The 16,329-nt window shown below is 49.1% G+C and overlaps 1 protein-coding gene across 3 annotated transcripts in view; it reads right to left on the bottom strand.

Annotated features, from left to right (window-relative positions):
• Positions 1-2,436: 2,436 nt before the first annotated feature.
• The window catches only part of Rasgef1c (RasGEF domain family member 1C), a 72,036-nt gene continuing 58,143 nt past the window's right edge, over positions 2,437-16,329 (bottom strand). For 2 of the 3 annotated variants that reach the window (XM_021213058.2, XM_029546075.1), the window contains exons 7-14: positions 14,993-15,082; positions 13,292-13,394; positions 12,772-12,851; positions 12,594-12,689; positions 11,447-11,542; positions 7,535-7,658; positions 4,803-4,875; positions 3,178-3,916 (exon numbers count right to left, since the gene is read on the bottom strand). In XM_021213058.2, coding sequence (XP_021068717.1) covers positions 3,892-3,916; positions 4,803-4,875; positions 7,535-7,658; positions 11,447-11,542; positions 12,594-12,689; positions 12,772-12,851; positions 13,292-13,394; positions 14,993-15,082 — 687 coding nt within the window. In that variant the 3' untranslated portion in view covers positions 3,178-3,891. Of the gene's footprint in view, positions 3,917-4,802; positions 4,876-7,534; positions 7,659-11,446; positions 11,543-12,593; positions 12,690-12,771; positions 12,852-13,291; positions 13,395-14,992; positions 15,083-16,329 lie in introns of all 3 variants that reach the window. The other variant, XM_021213057.1, reaches the window with a different exon arrangement.

The raw sequence follows: 16,329 nt of genomic DNA, 5'->3' as shown, positions 1-16,329 counted from the left end.
CCTCCCTCCTTCCTCCTTCCTTTCTTCCTTCCTTCCCTCCCTCCCTCCCTTCCTTCTTCTCTCCACAGCATGGTATTTCCACCACATGGGTGAGCTACTGTGAGTGTGAGCAGGGCCCCTGGCACTCTCAGAGGAAGCAGCGAGGACAACCTCCTCTCTGTGCATGGGCTGTGTGCGGGAAGGGCTCCTTACCTCTCAGCTGTGCTCAGTCGAGGCTGCACCTTAGTGACACAGTGCTGGACTCCCAGTGGGGGAGCCTGGCAGCCTGTCTTCCTTGTAGGGATGAACCCCGGAGGGCCTGTGTGCTCTTGGCTGTGCCCTTTGGAGTTGACTTGTATTGTTCCTTGTGAGAGGAAGTGGTCATGGTTCGAATGTCACAAGACTCATAGTTTACACAGTTTTAGTAGATTTTCTTGTCTCTTTTGTTTTGTTTTGATGTGTGTGTGTGTGTGTGTGTGTGTGTGCGCGCGTGTGAGTGTTGTGTGTGTGTGTGGATGCTTATGTGTGTTTGGGTGTACTTACCTGTACATGAGAATGGAGTGCAGATGTCAATATTTGATGTCTTCTCTTACTCTCCGCTTTATTTATATTCATTTGTTTGTTTGCCTATTTATTTATTTTTGTTTTTAGAGACAGGGTTTATTTATTTGTTTGTTCATTTTGACTCTCTGAGACCTGGTTTCTTTGTATAGCCCTGGCTATCCTGGCACTCACTCTGTAGCTCCGGCTGGCCTCGAACTCAGAGCTCATCTGCCTCTGCTTCCCCAGTGCTGGGGATTAAAGATGAACCCCACCACCGCCTGGCTTCCACTTCCTTTTTTTTGGAGACAGAGTGTCTCGCTGAATCTGGAGTTTACCATTTTGGCTAGACTGTCTGACCAGTGGGCTCCTGGGACCTGACTGTCTCTTTCTCGCTGGTGTTGGTGTGCACAGATACGCGCTGCTGTGCCTGGCTTCTTATGTGGGTGCTTGGCCAGCAAACACTTTACACCCTGATCCATCTCCAAAGTGCAGACTCCCCTGAGTAAACTTCCTTGAGTTGCTCCCTGATCTAAGATAATCTCCAGAGGGTTCAGAAGAGGTCATTGTCACCATATATAGTTACTTCACTATGACCCTTACCCACAGAGCTTTTTCTAACAGCACGTGGCCTCTGGGCAAGACCACAGGCTCTTTGTTCTGGGCATCAGAAGTGGGAGCCCTCACTTCAAATTACTAGAATGGTTTTTAAAGCACTGTGGGTTGAACTCAGGACTTTGAACATTGTAGGCAAGCCATTTACCACTGAGATACATGCCCCAGCCCCAAGATGCTGGAGGGAGAAAGGGTTTATTTTTTTGAGATAGGGTCTTGCTATGTATGTAGCCCAGGCTGGCCTTGGACTGTGTTGATCGTTGTGCCTAACCTGTGTTAAGATCACAGCCCCACACCCCCATCTGGCTTAGCGATTCAGTTTTTGTCCAAGTATTATCTGCAATAACTCAGGGAGTATTGCAAAGCTTGTCACAAAAGCCTCCACTTCCTGTCTCCTGGCTTTCCCCCTTATCTCTACTCCACAGAGGCCTTCTGCAGTGACAGGAGCACCTCACCTGCCAGCCTACTCTTAACTGAGGCTTCTCCTGGTGCCCCAGTTGTCTCCCTTGCCCCACCCCCAGCTCCTCTCTTACTGCCAGCCCACTCTCTCTCTCCAAGGCTCCATTTTCTTGTGTTGGAGTGTTGAGCCTCCTCATTTACTTGGTGGCTTGTACCTTGCTGTAGGAACATATGCTGGTGGAGCTTTGGGAGGGACTCCTGAGCCATGCCGGTGGGGTACGGCTAGNCACAGCCACCGTTGGGGGCCGTGGGTATTTCTTCTTACCAGTGCCTAAAGCACCCTTATTGCAGCTGTGGAGGTTGGGCTCCGTGACAACCGAGTTATCTAGATTCTTATTTAGGAATGCTGGTCTGGTCCCAATCTTTTCTCTCTCGAACAGCTCTGCGGCAAAAGTCTGTGAGCAGAGTGGCCAGAGGAGTCACTAGAGGTGGCAGCCACAGACAGCAAACATTTGTAACTTTGGTGGCATCTCTCCACTGTGTTACCACCCAGAGCTCTGCGGGTTGGAAGCTTGGTGCCTGGATGTTGGTGCTGTGCAGTGTGTGACACTACCTTTGTTTTGTTTTGCTGTTTTTCAAGACAGGGCTTCTCTGCGTAGCCCTGGCTGTCCTGGAACTTGCTCTGTAGATCAGGCTGGCCTCAAGCTCACAGAAATCTGCCTGCCTCTGCCTCCTGAGTGCCTGGGTTAAAGGTGTGCGCCAACCCCCGACCCCCTAGCAGAGCCAAGAGCTTTAAGAGGAACATCCTAATTCGTCCCTGTGGCAATCAAGGGTACTACCCTCTCTGTGAGGTCTCTTGGTGATTATGGGGAGGAACTCTCTCTGGCACTGTGTAGAATGGGCAATCCTTTACTCTCGTAATCTTCCAACATTGCAATCTGCCCCATGTGTCACGGCAAGGCACTTCCCAGAGCTGAGTCAATTCAGGGGCCGTGTCCCTGGCCTTCTGGACCTGTGACCCAACCAGACCTCCTCATTAAGTTAGCTTCTTCAAGTCTTTTGTCAAGTGGTTAAACAGTGACTGACACCCTGTCAAAGTCACATCTTTGGAATGTGTCAGTGTACACTATAAACAGCGACACTTGGGCAGAGTTCACGGAAGGCTAGAGGCAGACAAGTCAGTGGGCACAATGAAGGTCCAAGAGTTGATGCATGCCCCAAACCCCAGGGAGCCTGGGGGAGGAGTTGCAGAAGGCAGAGAAGACCATCTTGGATGGATGCTGCCAGAACCCTTTCAGAATTCTAAGGATTCCCCACAGGCCCCTGAAGTTGTCTGTGTGGCCAGGAGGCAGGGACAGAGACAGGATCTCATTTGAGCTCAGCAACTGGTCACTGGCTGGCTAGCAAGCTCCAGGGAGCTGCACATTTCTGCCCACCCAACACCAGGTCTACAGATGTGCTCCACCAACACCTGGCTTTTACACAGGGTCCAACCTCAAGTGCTCACACTGGTACTTCACTGAGAGAGCCATCTTCTAGCTTCACATCCCATTCTGAAAGTGTATTACTACATTGCCGGGGATGATCTGGGTACCCCACACCCTGCTCTGTTGAAGCTCATCTTGGGCCTAAGGATTAGACATATGGACACTCATATGCAGGATGGGCATATAAACATGTGTTTACTCCGACTCTAAAGTTTACAAGGGAGCTAGGCAGCAGGTTGTAATATACACATTGCCAACTCCAAGACTCTGGTTTATCTCAGTGACTTGCTTCACCACTGTCGCCAGAGGGCTATCCTGATACCAGCAGGATGCAGAAGGAGATGGTGACGGCAGAAACAAGTCTGCTGGGAGGGACAGGACTGGGGCCCCTCAGCAGAATGCCAGGGGCTAGTGTGGGCTCGGAGCTGGTGCAGGGACATCTCATGTTGCACCACGATGCCTGCTGCAGTTACAGAGGCTCTCAAGCCACCTGGTGACAGACTGATGTTACTCTCCATAGCACGCGTCACTCAACAAGATCACGTGATTGCAGTCACCCAGCCATCGGGGTAGTGCTGTGTCCCTGTCCAGAATGGACAGATTGACTATGTGACCCACTTGGTCATAAAGGCAATGTTTGCCCAAGGCATGTCACCCATGCTCTTGGAGGCCCTGCCAAGTCAGCCAGGGCTGAGGTCCCGTGAAAGGTTTCCTGTGCCCATGTGGTCTTTGTGGCAGGTACCAGGCCACAGCATCTGGTTTGCAAAGTAATGAGGCTTTGCGTCGACCTCCACCCATTGGGCTGTCTGTGACAGGGTTGGGACTGCCTGTGTCAGCTCCGCTGTTTCCTCTTCCTCTGTGTCAGGGCTTCTCATGTCTTCCCCAGAATAGAAGATCTGCAGATTTAGACACACAGGAGGGTAAGGTGAGACCCTCCCTGTGGCCAGGATGCTCCCACCAGAGGCCACCTTCTCAGCATGACAGAGGTGGCCAGAGAGGGGTGGCAGACGCTCTCTAAGCTCACTGTTTGCTTTGGGCTTCCATCTGGCTGTGTTAGCATGCTGAACAAACAGGAGGTTTTGTGTGTATGTGTGTGTGTGTGTGTGTGTGTATGCACGTGTGTGCATCTGTGTGTGTGTGTGCAGTGTGTGTGCAATGCGTGTGTGTACGTGTGTGTGCAGTGTGTGTGTGTGTAGTGTGTGTTTGCAGTGTGTGTGTGCAGTGTGTGTGTGTGTGTATGTGTGTGTGCGGTGTGTGTTTGCAGTGTGTGCGCGCGCATGTGTGTGTATGCATGTGTGTATCTGTTATTTTTGGCATAAAAATCTGAACCAGAGCCAGGCAATGGTGATACATGCATTTTAATCTCAGCACTCAGGAGGCAAAGGCAGGTGAATCTTGGCCAACCTAGTCTACAGAGTGAGTTCCACAATGACCAGGGCCACATAGAGAAACCCTGTCTTGAAAAACCAAAACAACCAACCAACCAACCAAACAAACAAAGTCAGTCAGTCAGTCAGTCTAGGCCCTGGGATATGCATCTTGACCATCCCACTGAGGTACAACCAGGCACTAGGGGTCATTGGCTCTGTTTCCTTCCAATTCTCGCAGCCCTGGGGTTCTGCCCGGATCCCTCTGGTCCCCGGCTTGTTCCTCTTCCCTCCTCACAAAGAGGAGCCTAATGAGCTAATACCTTCCAAGCCCCTCAGCCTCCTCCCGGCCTCAAGCAGCCCAGTTGTCTCCCTCCACCCATCTTGCATGCCCCTTCCTGGAGCACAGACCCACCTTAGAGATTTCCACCTCTCCTTTTCTGCCTGGTTCTCTGGGCTCTCGCTTTCATAGGAAGCCAAATACAGACCTGAACCAAAACGAAAATGAAATCACGCACTTACGGTGGTTGACCACAACTCCTTCTTTACCCAGAATTTGACCTTTTGTTTGTGAATTAAACTTCTCATCTGGAGGTCACAGTTCACAGGCCATTTTAAAAATTAACATGCAGAAATTCCATGGCTCCTGTACCCAATTTCCCCCAGCAGTGCCCATGTGCAAAACACGTCCTTCACTCACAATGGTTTAATGTTCAGGTTCTCTCCTCATGATGCTGTAAGGTGACACATTTAGTAGATAACACAGTCTGAAATTTGAATTTGGAGTTTTCCCTCGGTTAGCAGTAAGAAGTGCACTCCTTTTTGTGGGCTGCAGACGCTTCCAATCAGTCATGGAACTCCAATATATACAGTGTATCGTATTTAATAAACACCATGGGCTATTCCATAGGTAGTGATTGAACGTGTTATATTAGACCAGGCATGGTGGCTCACCTTTAATCCCAGCACTTGGGAGACAGGGGCAGTCGAGTCTCTGTGAGTTCAAGGCCAGCCTGGTCTACAGAGAAAGTTGCATGACATTCGGGGGTACATAGCGAGACCCTGTCTCAAAAAAATAAAACAAACAAACAAACAAGGCTCAAAAGGAAAAGCTGGCTTTGTGTGATGACTGTGCACTGCTGGACCGTGAACATTCTAAGCACATTAGCAGCAGGCTGAACCAAGCTGTGACAATCTGTAGGATAGGGTACTAGAGATGTCTTTTTGACTGATGATATTTCCAACGTAGGATGGGTTTACTGGGATGCAATTCCGTCATGAATTGAAGTACCCTGGTACAGTCCATAATTAGGACAATGACATGGGCAGAGCTTAGACACAGGACATTTCCATAAGGACCAGAGCATCCATGGGTAAAAGTGCCCGTTTAGAGTCACAGCCACTTCCTTCATTGCCTCATGGTTTCCCTTTACCCTCCTCACCCCTATGCTCCCCTCCTCTTTTCTTTCTGTGATGTTGGGGCTTGAACCCAGGGAGGCATCATGCACATCCTAGATGCTCTCCCTGTTCTTCTGACAGTCACTAATCTGTTCTCCATTCCTGTTTGTTTGTTTGTTTGTTTGTTTGTTTGATTTTCGAGACAGCATTTCTCTGTGTAGCCCTGGCTGTCCTGGAACTCACTCTGTAGACCAGGCTGGTCTCGAACTCAGAAATCCCCCTGCCTCTGCCTCCCAAGTGCTGGGATTAAAGGCGTGTGCCACCACTGCCTGGCCTCCATTCCTTTCTTTAGTAATTGGAAGAAAATTATATAGTCATTCATATATATATATATATATATATATATATATATATATATATATATACATACATATATGAATAGACTGGAGACTCATCCGTGGGTGGCATGTACGGGTATATCACAGTTCATTTAACCATTCACCCATGACAGACAACACCGGGGTTGCTTTCAGTTTGAGGGAACTTACGGATATTGATTGTTTGTTTGTTTTTCAGTGAACATGGATATCATTTATCTAAAATAAATCAATGCCCAGGAGTGCAATTTCTTGGTTCTATAATGTTAATGGTACTTAGTTTTATAAGAAGCTCTTTGTCCATTGGGCACTCTGACTATAATCCCCAAACAGGGGGACCCAAGTGTGAGTTTGGAGTTAGTCCAGGCTATGTAAGTTCTAGGCTAACCTGAGCTACACAGTGAGGTTCCACTTCAACAAACAAAAGAAGACAATTATCTAGGTAACCACAGAGAGCGAAACAAGCAAACCCCAAACCTCTTTGTCTACACAGAAGCTTCCTGGGCTATGACATGGTTATGGCCCAATAAAGCCCTGCAAAGTGAAACTGTTCAGCTAAGTCAGTGCGTTTAACAAGCTAGAACTGGTGCTCCAAGCCTGTAATTTCAGCTGCTTTGAGGGCTGATGGAGAAGGACCACAAGGTCAGGTTTCCCTGGGCTCCAAAATGAGTTCAAAGTCATCATGGGCAACTTAGTGAGACCCTGCTTCAAAATAAAAAATAAAGAAGAGGCCTGGGGATACAGCTCAGTGTTCAGACACTTGCCCAGTGGTGCATGTGGCTGTGGGTTCCACAGTTTCCAGAAATCAGTGTCTCATGCTGGATCACACCCACCACACACGCACACATGCACCTTCCCTGGAAAACCTGTAGCCAAGCCGGCACTCAGGTCTCCTCGTGTGAGCCCTAGTTCTCACCTCCACTAAGTTTTTATTAATGAGGAAACCAGAGGACATTGGTGCTGAAGCGAAGCTATGCCCTACTCTACTTCTCCCATATTGTTTAGGACTCTGACACTGTGGAAAGACAACTGTCCTCACTTATTCTTGTAACACAGCACGCTCATGGCAGATGGACAGGATGCTCATGTTTAGAATGGCCAACAATAATCAAACTGTGTTCGGGGAGGGATCTGAACTCAGGGTCCTTGAGGTGCTAGGTAGCCTGCAAGCTGTTGAGTTGCTCTTGTACTCCTTAGGAGGCAACTGGATGCTCCTCGGACAAGGAAATATATGTTCTCTATTCCACACTGGGCCCAGCAAGTATGTGTGAGATGTACTGCAGCCCTGGTGTCTCTGCATAGTGACTGTCTAAGACACCATGGGATAGTCCTGTTGCCTGGGTGTTGAGGCCATGGCCCCCCCCCCCCTTACCATCTTCGCTGAAGATGGGGGCAGTGTACAGGTAATGGGTGATGCTCGGATCTTGCTCGAAAGGACATTCCACTTGTTTCCAAGTGATGAATTCTCCAACCTGCTTGGCCAGTTCCAGAAATTTCTGTCCGGTTTACAGAGACACAAAAAGGAACAAAGTGAGTATATTCCCTTGGGTCGTCATCACCCTTCTTGCAGATCTGAGAAGGAACATGGGACCACAGGCGACAGCAGGACCTAGGAAGATTCTGTAAGAATCTTGCCAATTATCCCTTTTAGAATCTGGGACACCTGTCACCTCAGACTCCCAGCATCCCCATCAAGGGGTGGCAGCCATTGGCCCACAGCTTTTTGAGACAGTGTTTCACCATGTAGCCAGGGCTGGCCTGGAAGTACCTGTGTACATCACATTAGCTTCGAACTCACAGAGATCCTCTTGCCTCTGACTCCAAAATACTTGAATGAAAGGTGTGTGCCACCATACCTGGCTGCCCCAGCCTTTGCCTAAATGTAGCAAGAATGCACATAGCTTTATTTGAATTTCTTTTTGTGTTTTTCTTTGGGAAAAAGTGACACAAGCTGGTTAACTTATAGGGTGATGTAAATGCAGTTCAGTAAATCTATTTAGATAAAATTTAAGTAATTTTAAAAGATTTGCGTTATTTTTAATTATGCGTATATATGTGGGTATGTGAACATGAATGCAGATGCCCACAGAGGCCAGCAGAGGGTGCTGTAACCCCTGGAGCTGGAGTTCCAGGCAGTTGTGAGTCTCCTGACGTGATGTTGGGAACCGACTGGGGGACTGTGGAAGAGCAGTGTGTGGTCTCAACTGCTGCTCCATCAATGAGGCCCAAGTAAATTCTTTTTAAAGATCTGTGACATTCTTTGTACACATATGTGTAAGCATATGTATGCACTGGCGCACAGGTGGAGGTCAGAGAACAGTTTGCAGGAATCAGTTCTATCTTTCTACCCTGTATATATTAGGGATGGAACTCAGGCCCACAGGCTTAGCAGCAAGCACCTTCATCCACCGAGCCATCTCATCAGCCCAAAGTAAATTCTTTTATGTGTATTTTCAAGTAGAATAATTTTTTTGTTGCTGCTGTTATTTTGAGACAGGGTTTCTCTGCCTAGCCCTGGCTGTCCTGGAACTCACTCTGTAGACCAGGCTGGCCTCTGCCTCCCAAGTGCTGGGATTAAAGGCATGCACCACCACTGCCCGGCTGAGATAGCTCCTCATGCATGCTTTAAACCATCTCCAGGTTCCTCCTGATGCCTAGTATGACGTAAGTCTATGCAAATGGATTCTGTGTGCATTGTTCTGGGAACAGTGACAAGCAAACCAGCCTGTGCGTCTTCAGTACAGATGTAAATAAGAAATATTTTCCATCCACCGATGCAGAACTCATGGAAACAGAGGGCTGACGACATATGTGTTTAAATTTTAAAAGTATGCTAACTTTCAAAAGGACTTTAAACACCGAGCCACCAGCTTGGTTTGACTGTGAAACGCCCTCAGCAGGCCTCTTCTCTGCCTGGTGACACTGCTGGAAGGTTATGAAACCTCTGGGAGGTGGAGATTTGCTGGGGAAGTATGTCACTGGGGGTGGCCTTGGAGGGTTGACAGTCTGGTTCCACTTGCTGTTTGGACGTTGCTTCCTGAGTGCAGATACATTGTGTGTGTGTGTCAGCCAGCTTCCTGCTCTGCCCTCCATGATGGACTCTCAACCCTTTGGAACCGTAAGTCAAAACAAACCCTTTCTCCTTTGTTTCTGTCAGCGTATTTTATCACAGATACAGTACAGAAGGACACAGTCCAAAGCCATGTCTGGGCTGGAGATCCTGCCCTGTTTCATTCCCTCAATCAGCCCTAGTAGGCAGGTCTAGCCCCTACCACACGCTCCCTCAGCATGTGGTCACATGAGTGGCTCACAGTCTCCCACAGCTCTGACTCTAAGGTCACATGAGTGCTCACAGTCTCCCATAGCTCTGACTCTAAGGTCACATGAGTGGCTCACAGTCTTCCACAGCTCTGACTTTAAGGTCACATGAGTGGCTCACAGTCTTCCACAGCTCTGACTCTAAGAACCAGTTGGAACAACAAGAGGAAATGATGGAGTCCCCACTCTCAGTTATGTGTCAGGGTCACCAACAGAAAAAAAAAAAAACCCATCCCATGTCCCTGGGCCCCTGAAGTCTCATCTATGTGGCCCCTAAATAAGACCCTGGGACCACATGCTGGCCTAGACAGTCCTCTGGATCTGCTAACTTTGGGACAACCAGGCCTGTGTGTCACCTGGAATCTGTGCAGATACCAGGTATAGGCCAAAGAGCCCAGGCTTGAGTTGTGGTCTTCATCAGCTGGGGACACTCACAGAGCTCTTGACGGCCTCCAGGACCTCTGTGTGGCCACAGCTGGGGCTCCGTTTACAGAAGTAGGGGAATGAGCTTCCTAAAGAGCAGTGGCTCTCAGTCTTCCTAAAGCTGCTTTAATACAGTTCCTCGTGGTGTGGGGCCCCAACCATCAAACTATTTTCCTTGCTATTTCATAACTGTAATTTTGCTACTGTTACGAATCATAATGCAAATATCAGCTTCCTGGTGGCCTAAGGAGACTCCTGAGAAAGGATCGTTCAATCCCCTAAGGGGCTGTGACACATAGGTTGAGAACCACTGCTGTAGAGCAGATCCGAGGTCCAGGATTTATGCTTGTTAGAGTAGAAGGCTAAGTGGGCACCAGGAGGGGCTGAGCCTTCTGTAAGACAAGAGCCCTTCCTCCCCCCCCAAAGACTGGAAGGTCCCACTAAACTTCATGCTCTGCTCTGTTTACTCGACTGTGTCTGCAGAGCCCACCCACCACATCAGGAACTCTTGTTCTCTCTGAGCAAGTGACCAATGCCAGGTCTGCTGTGGGAACCCCAGCAGATGGGGGCGTCTCTCAGCTTGAGAAGTTCATAGGAACTTCCTGAAAGACATCCAATGAGACTGGGGAGCTGAGGGAAACCCTTTGCTTCACACCTCCATCCTGCAGTTCGGGGACACTCCTTTTTGGGACCTGCCTTGGTTTTCTCATGTACTTTTGTGTGGTCTTTGAAGCACCTTGCCAGCTGCCATTATAGGTCTCCAGGGTTGGCTTTCTCTTCAAGGACCAAAATGATTCAGCTCCCTGTGCTGAGAACAGTGCCCAGTATGGAGTGTTTGTTAGTCTGCGCCTGAGCCTCGGCCTCTCCAACTGACTAATGCTAGGGGACCTGGATGACCCCAGTCTGAAATGGCTGTAAACTGCTGCACCCTGCCTCTCCTGCAGCCCCCACGAATCTAGCTATCTAGGGACTAGCAGTCCCATGCTGGCAACTTTTGTCGTGTGTGTGTGTGTGTGTGTGTGTGTGTGTGACTACAGGTACACTCAGGGAAGTAGAGGCCAGAGGACAACCTCAGGTACTGCCTACCATGCTTTTTAAGATGGGGTCTCTCATCTGGACATGGAGGCACAAACCTTTAATCCAAGCACTTGGGAGGTAGAGGCAGGTGGATCTCTGAGTTCCAGGACAGCTAGGGCTACACAGAGAAACCCTGGAAAATCAAAACAAAACAAAGCAAGTAAGCAAGCAAACAAACAAATAAGCAAAAGACAGAGTCTCTCACTGGCCTAGAACTAATGAAATAAGCCAGGCTGACTGTCCAGAGACACCCAGAAATCCACGACTGTCCTCCTCCCAGGACTGGGATTATAAATGGGTTCCAACAAACCCAGCCTTTCTTCCCATGTTTCTGGGGGTGGGGCTCGGGTCCTCCTGCTTGCCTCACTTTATGCTGCAGCATCTCTTCAGCTGCCTCCCTTGTTTATGCTGGGGACATTTAGCAGCTGTCTTACTTGCTGGCATCACTGAAAGCCCGTGGACCCACCTCAAAGTTGACATGCCCATTGGGAAGGCGGTTGGCGCAGCCCTCATTGAGGAAGTAAATGTCCTTGATGAGCAGGCTGAAGAAGGGGATGACGATCTAGAATGGAGAAGGTGCAGATCAATGTAAAGGATCAGCCCCGAGTAGCCCAGGGCTAGAGGGGGGCTCAGAGTACAGGCACATGAAGTGTCACCCTGCCCCATGGTCACCCAGCCTCAGTGAGGATGGGAGAAAACTCCTGCAGAAATCCTCGCTTGCAAGTGACTTCTCCAATCAGAGGCGTCAGCCCGGCTTCTGTACAGTCCACCCTAGAGTCCGACTCATGAGCTGGGAGCCAGTACCCCTGAGCCTAAAACACAGCGCCACTTGTGTCCTGGGCTCAGCAAAGCAGCCGATGCAGTTTAACAAGGCCAGTGTATTCAAAGCTGTGCAGCATGGGGCTTGATACCTGGCCCTGCTACGGTCCCACAGTGCCACTGAACAGTGAAGAATCCTCACTTGGACTCAGTCTTTCAGTTCAGCAGATGGGGATGCTGAAGCCCATGAGAGTTAAGTGGAAGGCTGGGAATCATGGAGCCCACCTGTTCTAGATACTCAGTGGAGAGAAGTTCCTGCCCTTGCTGTCTGGCTTTTTACTGTCCTGGCTCCTGGCTGCGGCAGGCTTACTAGGGCAGGGACTGGGCCAGGTGATTTGGTCCCTCAGATTCCTGATTGCTACAGTTTGGATCATGTGTTTTCCAAAGGCCCCTGTGACTATGACTTGCTACCCAAGGAGGTGTTCGTCGGAGGCTGTGGAAGCATCAGGAGATGGAGTTTAGTTAGCAATAGATCTTTAGTCAATGGGGACATGACTTTGAATTCTGAGTTTTTTTTCCTCCTCTTTTTGGCTCCCCTACCATCAACTGAGCAATTTAATTCTATCATGTGTCTTTACTATAAAAGGCCTACAGTAACAAAGCCAACCAATCAAGTACTGAAACCTCTGGGACTTGCAGGCAAAAATAAAAACTTTTCACTTTATAACTTGGTTGTGTCAGGTATTTGGTTACAGTGACAGAAAGCTGAAGAGTACATTGATACAGCCCACCTGAAATAATATGGGCGGGGCTATAAAGGATGAAACTTCTACGCTGTGAAGGCTCTTTCCTACCTTCTCCCTGCTGCTGTGAGCCGTGAGTGAGCGGTGGGCTGCCCCGCGCAGAGCTGTCCTATAGTTGCAGAAATTCCCTGTTGGGTCCATCTGGTGCTGGAAGGAGACAGGGAGACATTTGAGTAGCTATATTCAGGGACCAGATGGCCACACCCCTTGGCCCAGAAACCCTGTTTACCTCCAGAATGAAGAATTTGGCTGTTTTCACTTTGGCCCAAGTTTTCTTCAGCCTGGAGACAGGGCTCATGTTCATGCCAGCTGGAAGAAGGTAAACAGAGCTGGGCGGGCTCCTTCAGCCTGCGCGTCCCCACAGGAAGAGTGGTCTTGGTGTGCCCTGAAGGTGGCTGAAGGGTAGCTGACCAGGCAGGGTACTGGAGTACATTATACTGAGGTGGACTTGGGTGCATGTCACTCTGACTGAGCCACCTCCACGGGCCCACCATAGCATCCACACTTATTTTGGTCCCATCCTCTCTGTCTGTGGGTATGCATTGCCAGACTCTTCAAATGTACCCCTTTGGAGATTGGCCTTGCTTCAGATGGAGCACCTCCATCAACCTCTGGAGCTGGCCACCTCGCCCACAGCCACCCACTGCAGAGAAGACCCTTGACGTGCACCCCACCTGCCAGTCGTGTCCACTTTAACCTCTCTTGTGGTCCTCACACAGGGTATTGGAGGCCTGGGCAAGTTCACTCACAGATAATGGCCATGAGGGAGTTGAAGTTGCCGATGTTGAAGCACTCACGGGCCACGTCAATGAAGAACTCGATCACCTGTGCCCTCTGCTTCTTCTTGGCTGGCTGGGGAAGGACACCCGAGTGTCAGTGGACATGCGTTCCTCCCTCTTCAAACACCCCAATCAACCAGCCTGCCTCTCCTGCTCTTCTCAGAATGCATTCTGCAGCTGAGAAGCCCAAGGCCCAGGGTCTCGGGACCCTTCGTAGCAGATGCAGCATACAATGATGGGAATGTGGGGACAGGCTCAGGCCAGTACAATTCTGGCACATCTTTCTTGTCTAGCAACATCATTGTCTCTCTAGCCACCAGAAAGTGACACTGTAGGTGCACCACCACAGCCCCTCCCCCAAGGAGTGCTCTCTGTTGCAGAGGGCTGCCCACCTGAGGCTTAATCCTGCCCTTCAAATCGCAACACTAATGGTGACAGTGACGGAGCCAGGTGATGTTTGGAGAAAAGCCGACCGTGTCAGTCTGTTATGAACACCACAGGTTAGTTTCTCCCTTAGCACAAACCTGACCGCCCTGTTCGACTCTCAGCTGCTGACCCCTAATGAGCACTGACCCTCGACCCCAGGCTCTGCCTCAGCACCTGCATCCTGTGAGCCTAACTAGCCAGTCTGTCACAGTGTGCATCCGGACAGTGGTTCTCAACCTGCGGTCGTGACCCACTGGGGCCAAATATCATATCCTGCATCTCAGATATTTATATCATGATTCAGAACAGTAGCAAAATTACAGTTATAAGGTAGCAAAAAAATAATTTTATGGCTGGGTGGCGATTACCACAACAGGAACTGTATTAATGGGTTAGCATTAGGAAGGCTGAAAAACATGGCCTGAGGATGAAGATGTATGTCCAGAGGACAGTGCCCTTGGTTTAAAGGAAGGGAAGATGGCAGGCAGGGTTTGGCCAGGCACCTCGCCTCAGTGCCAATGCATCTAACACTAGGGTGATAGAGCTTCCTGCAGACAGAAGCAGCCACAGGTCTGGACTTGTTTTGGAATTCAGCTTTTTTAAAATGTTGGTCCATCATTTTTTTTTTTTATATTCAGAAAATAACAGATGAAAAGTGCACCAGTGATTGATGCTTTGGGGGAAATTGTGCGTATCCTTCGGAACACTGATAAACAAACATAGGCAAAGCAAGGTCAATAGACACAGTGGAACCTGTAGAGATCACCTGCTGTCCCCTGCGAGCATCATTCACTAACTATGCAAACAACAGCGTGGCTTTAGATTACACTGAAAACACAAATTTTAAAAAGTAAATGGGGCCTGGTATTGAGTAAAGAAAAGATTTAGGAATAGATTTATTTCCAATCTCATCATTGGCCTGGACTTTTAACATGCAATTCTTAAAGGTTAGACCCTTTTTATCTCCAAGCCCCAAGTAAGCTACACACCCCAGCTGCCTGAGGCAGACAGGCCCAGACTGAGGCACACAGTGGCCAGCCCTCAGTCTCCAGCAAATAGTCAGACTTCCAGTTGGCTGGTGGATCCACCCTGAGATCCATCGACAGGGGACACTCACTGGAGGGGAGAGGTGAACCTGGTCTTGTACAATGGTCCAGCCAAGCCCTAGGCTTGGGAAGGCCAGGGCTCTATACAACCGCAGGTAGCCTCTGGCTGGCAGGCAGGGCCAAGCTGGCTTTTACTCACCATGCAGACTTCCGTGGCTACCAGGTAGCAAAGTCTGTTGAACCACTTCACGTAGGCCTCGACGTTGTTGGTCTTGTCATTGAAGCGGGGCTAGGAAAGACATGCAGGCTGAGTCTCCTTTATCGATAGCTTTTTAGAGCACAGAATCGGGTCACAGTCACTATAAAGAACCCGGACAATGGAACAATCTTGGAGTCAACCAGAAACACAATGATCTGATGTGGAACCTTCTGGTCTTCTTCCTGGATGCTGGAGGTCCTGGGCTTATCCCCAGAATCACAGTAGTCGGAGAAGGCAAAGGGGGGGGGGGCTGGGTATAGAGCTCTGCAGTAGACTGCACACTCACAATGTCGGGGAGGTCCTTGGGTCCATCCACAGCACCAGACATCAATTAATAAAAGTGTACTTCAATATTATGAGTATATACACAGAACCAATATTACCCATAGATTCTGTATTTACAAATCTGTGGAATACTTTTCTCTCTCTCTTCCAATAGCTTGTACTGCTTTCCTGTTCAGTGCTGTACAGGCACAGCAAGCCAAAATATCCGAGCCACTTGCATGAGCATTTCCAGCTAAGACTGAACTAAATACAGCTGCTGTGTCTTGTTTCTGCTTGTACTGTGCGCAAGGCTCCTTCCTGCTGCGTCTGTTTAGTATCTCTTTTCTTTCCTTTTTATGTTTTCTTTGGAGCATGGTTTCCATGACTTGAAAGGATTCCAAGAATAATACTGAAGTGATATATTCTATTTCTAAAGCACACAAAGACTATGGTGTCTCCTACAGAGAAAACGTGTACTAGGTAGCTCTCATTTATCTATGACTTCTACAGACATGGATAGCCAAATAGAGAGAGATGGACAAGTGCATGGACAAACAGACAGAAGCAGGAACAGACAAGTAGGTAGACAGATTAGGTACACACACAGATACATATTCTCTTTATGTGGCCCTGGGGACGAAACTCCTGCTAGGCAAGCATTCTATTCCCGAGCTCCATCTCGGACCCAGGCATGAGCTGGTCTGGCCCTAAGTTCAGCGTCAGTCAGTAACGCCCGTTAGATTGGTGTCTTTTACACATGAGCACACAACCATGACTAGGTGTAGAAAACATTGAGAAAAGAAGCTCGTGTGAACCCGATGCTGCATTTCCCCCCCAGGAGCAATGGCTTAGGATTTGCTAATCTGACATTCATGTTGGTGTTCTAGAACATAATAAGTGGGAATAACAAAATCAACTCGGGGGCTGGTGAGATGGCTCAGTGGGTAAGAGCACCCGACTGCTCTTCCGAAGGTCCAGAGTTCAAATCCCAGCAACCACATGGTGGCTCATAA

This window comes from Mus pahari, chromosome 14 (assembly GCF_900095145.1).
Source record: "Mus pahari chromosome 14, PAHARI_EIJ_v1.1, whole genome shotgun sequence".
NCBI classification, from domain to species: Eukaryota; Metazoa; Chordata; class Mammalia; order Rodentia; family Muridae; genus Mus; species Mus pahari.
This window is presented reverse-complemented; position numbering and strand designations above follow the sequence as displayed.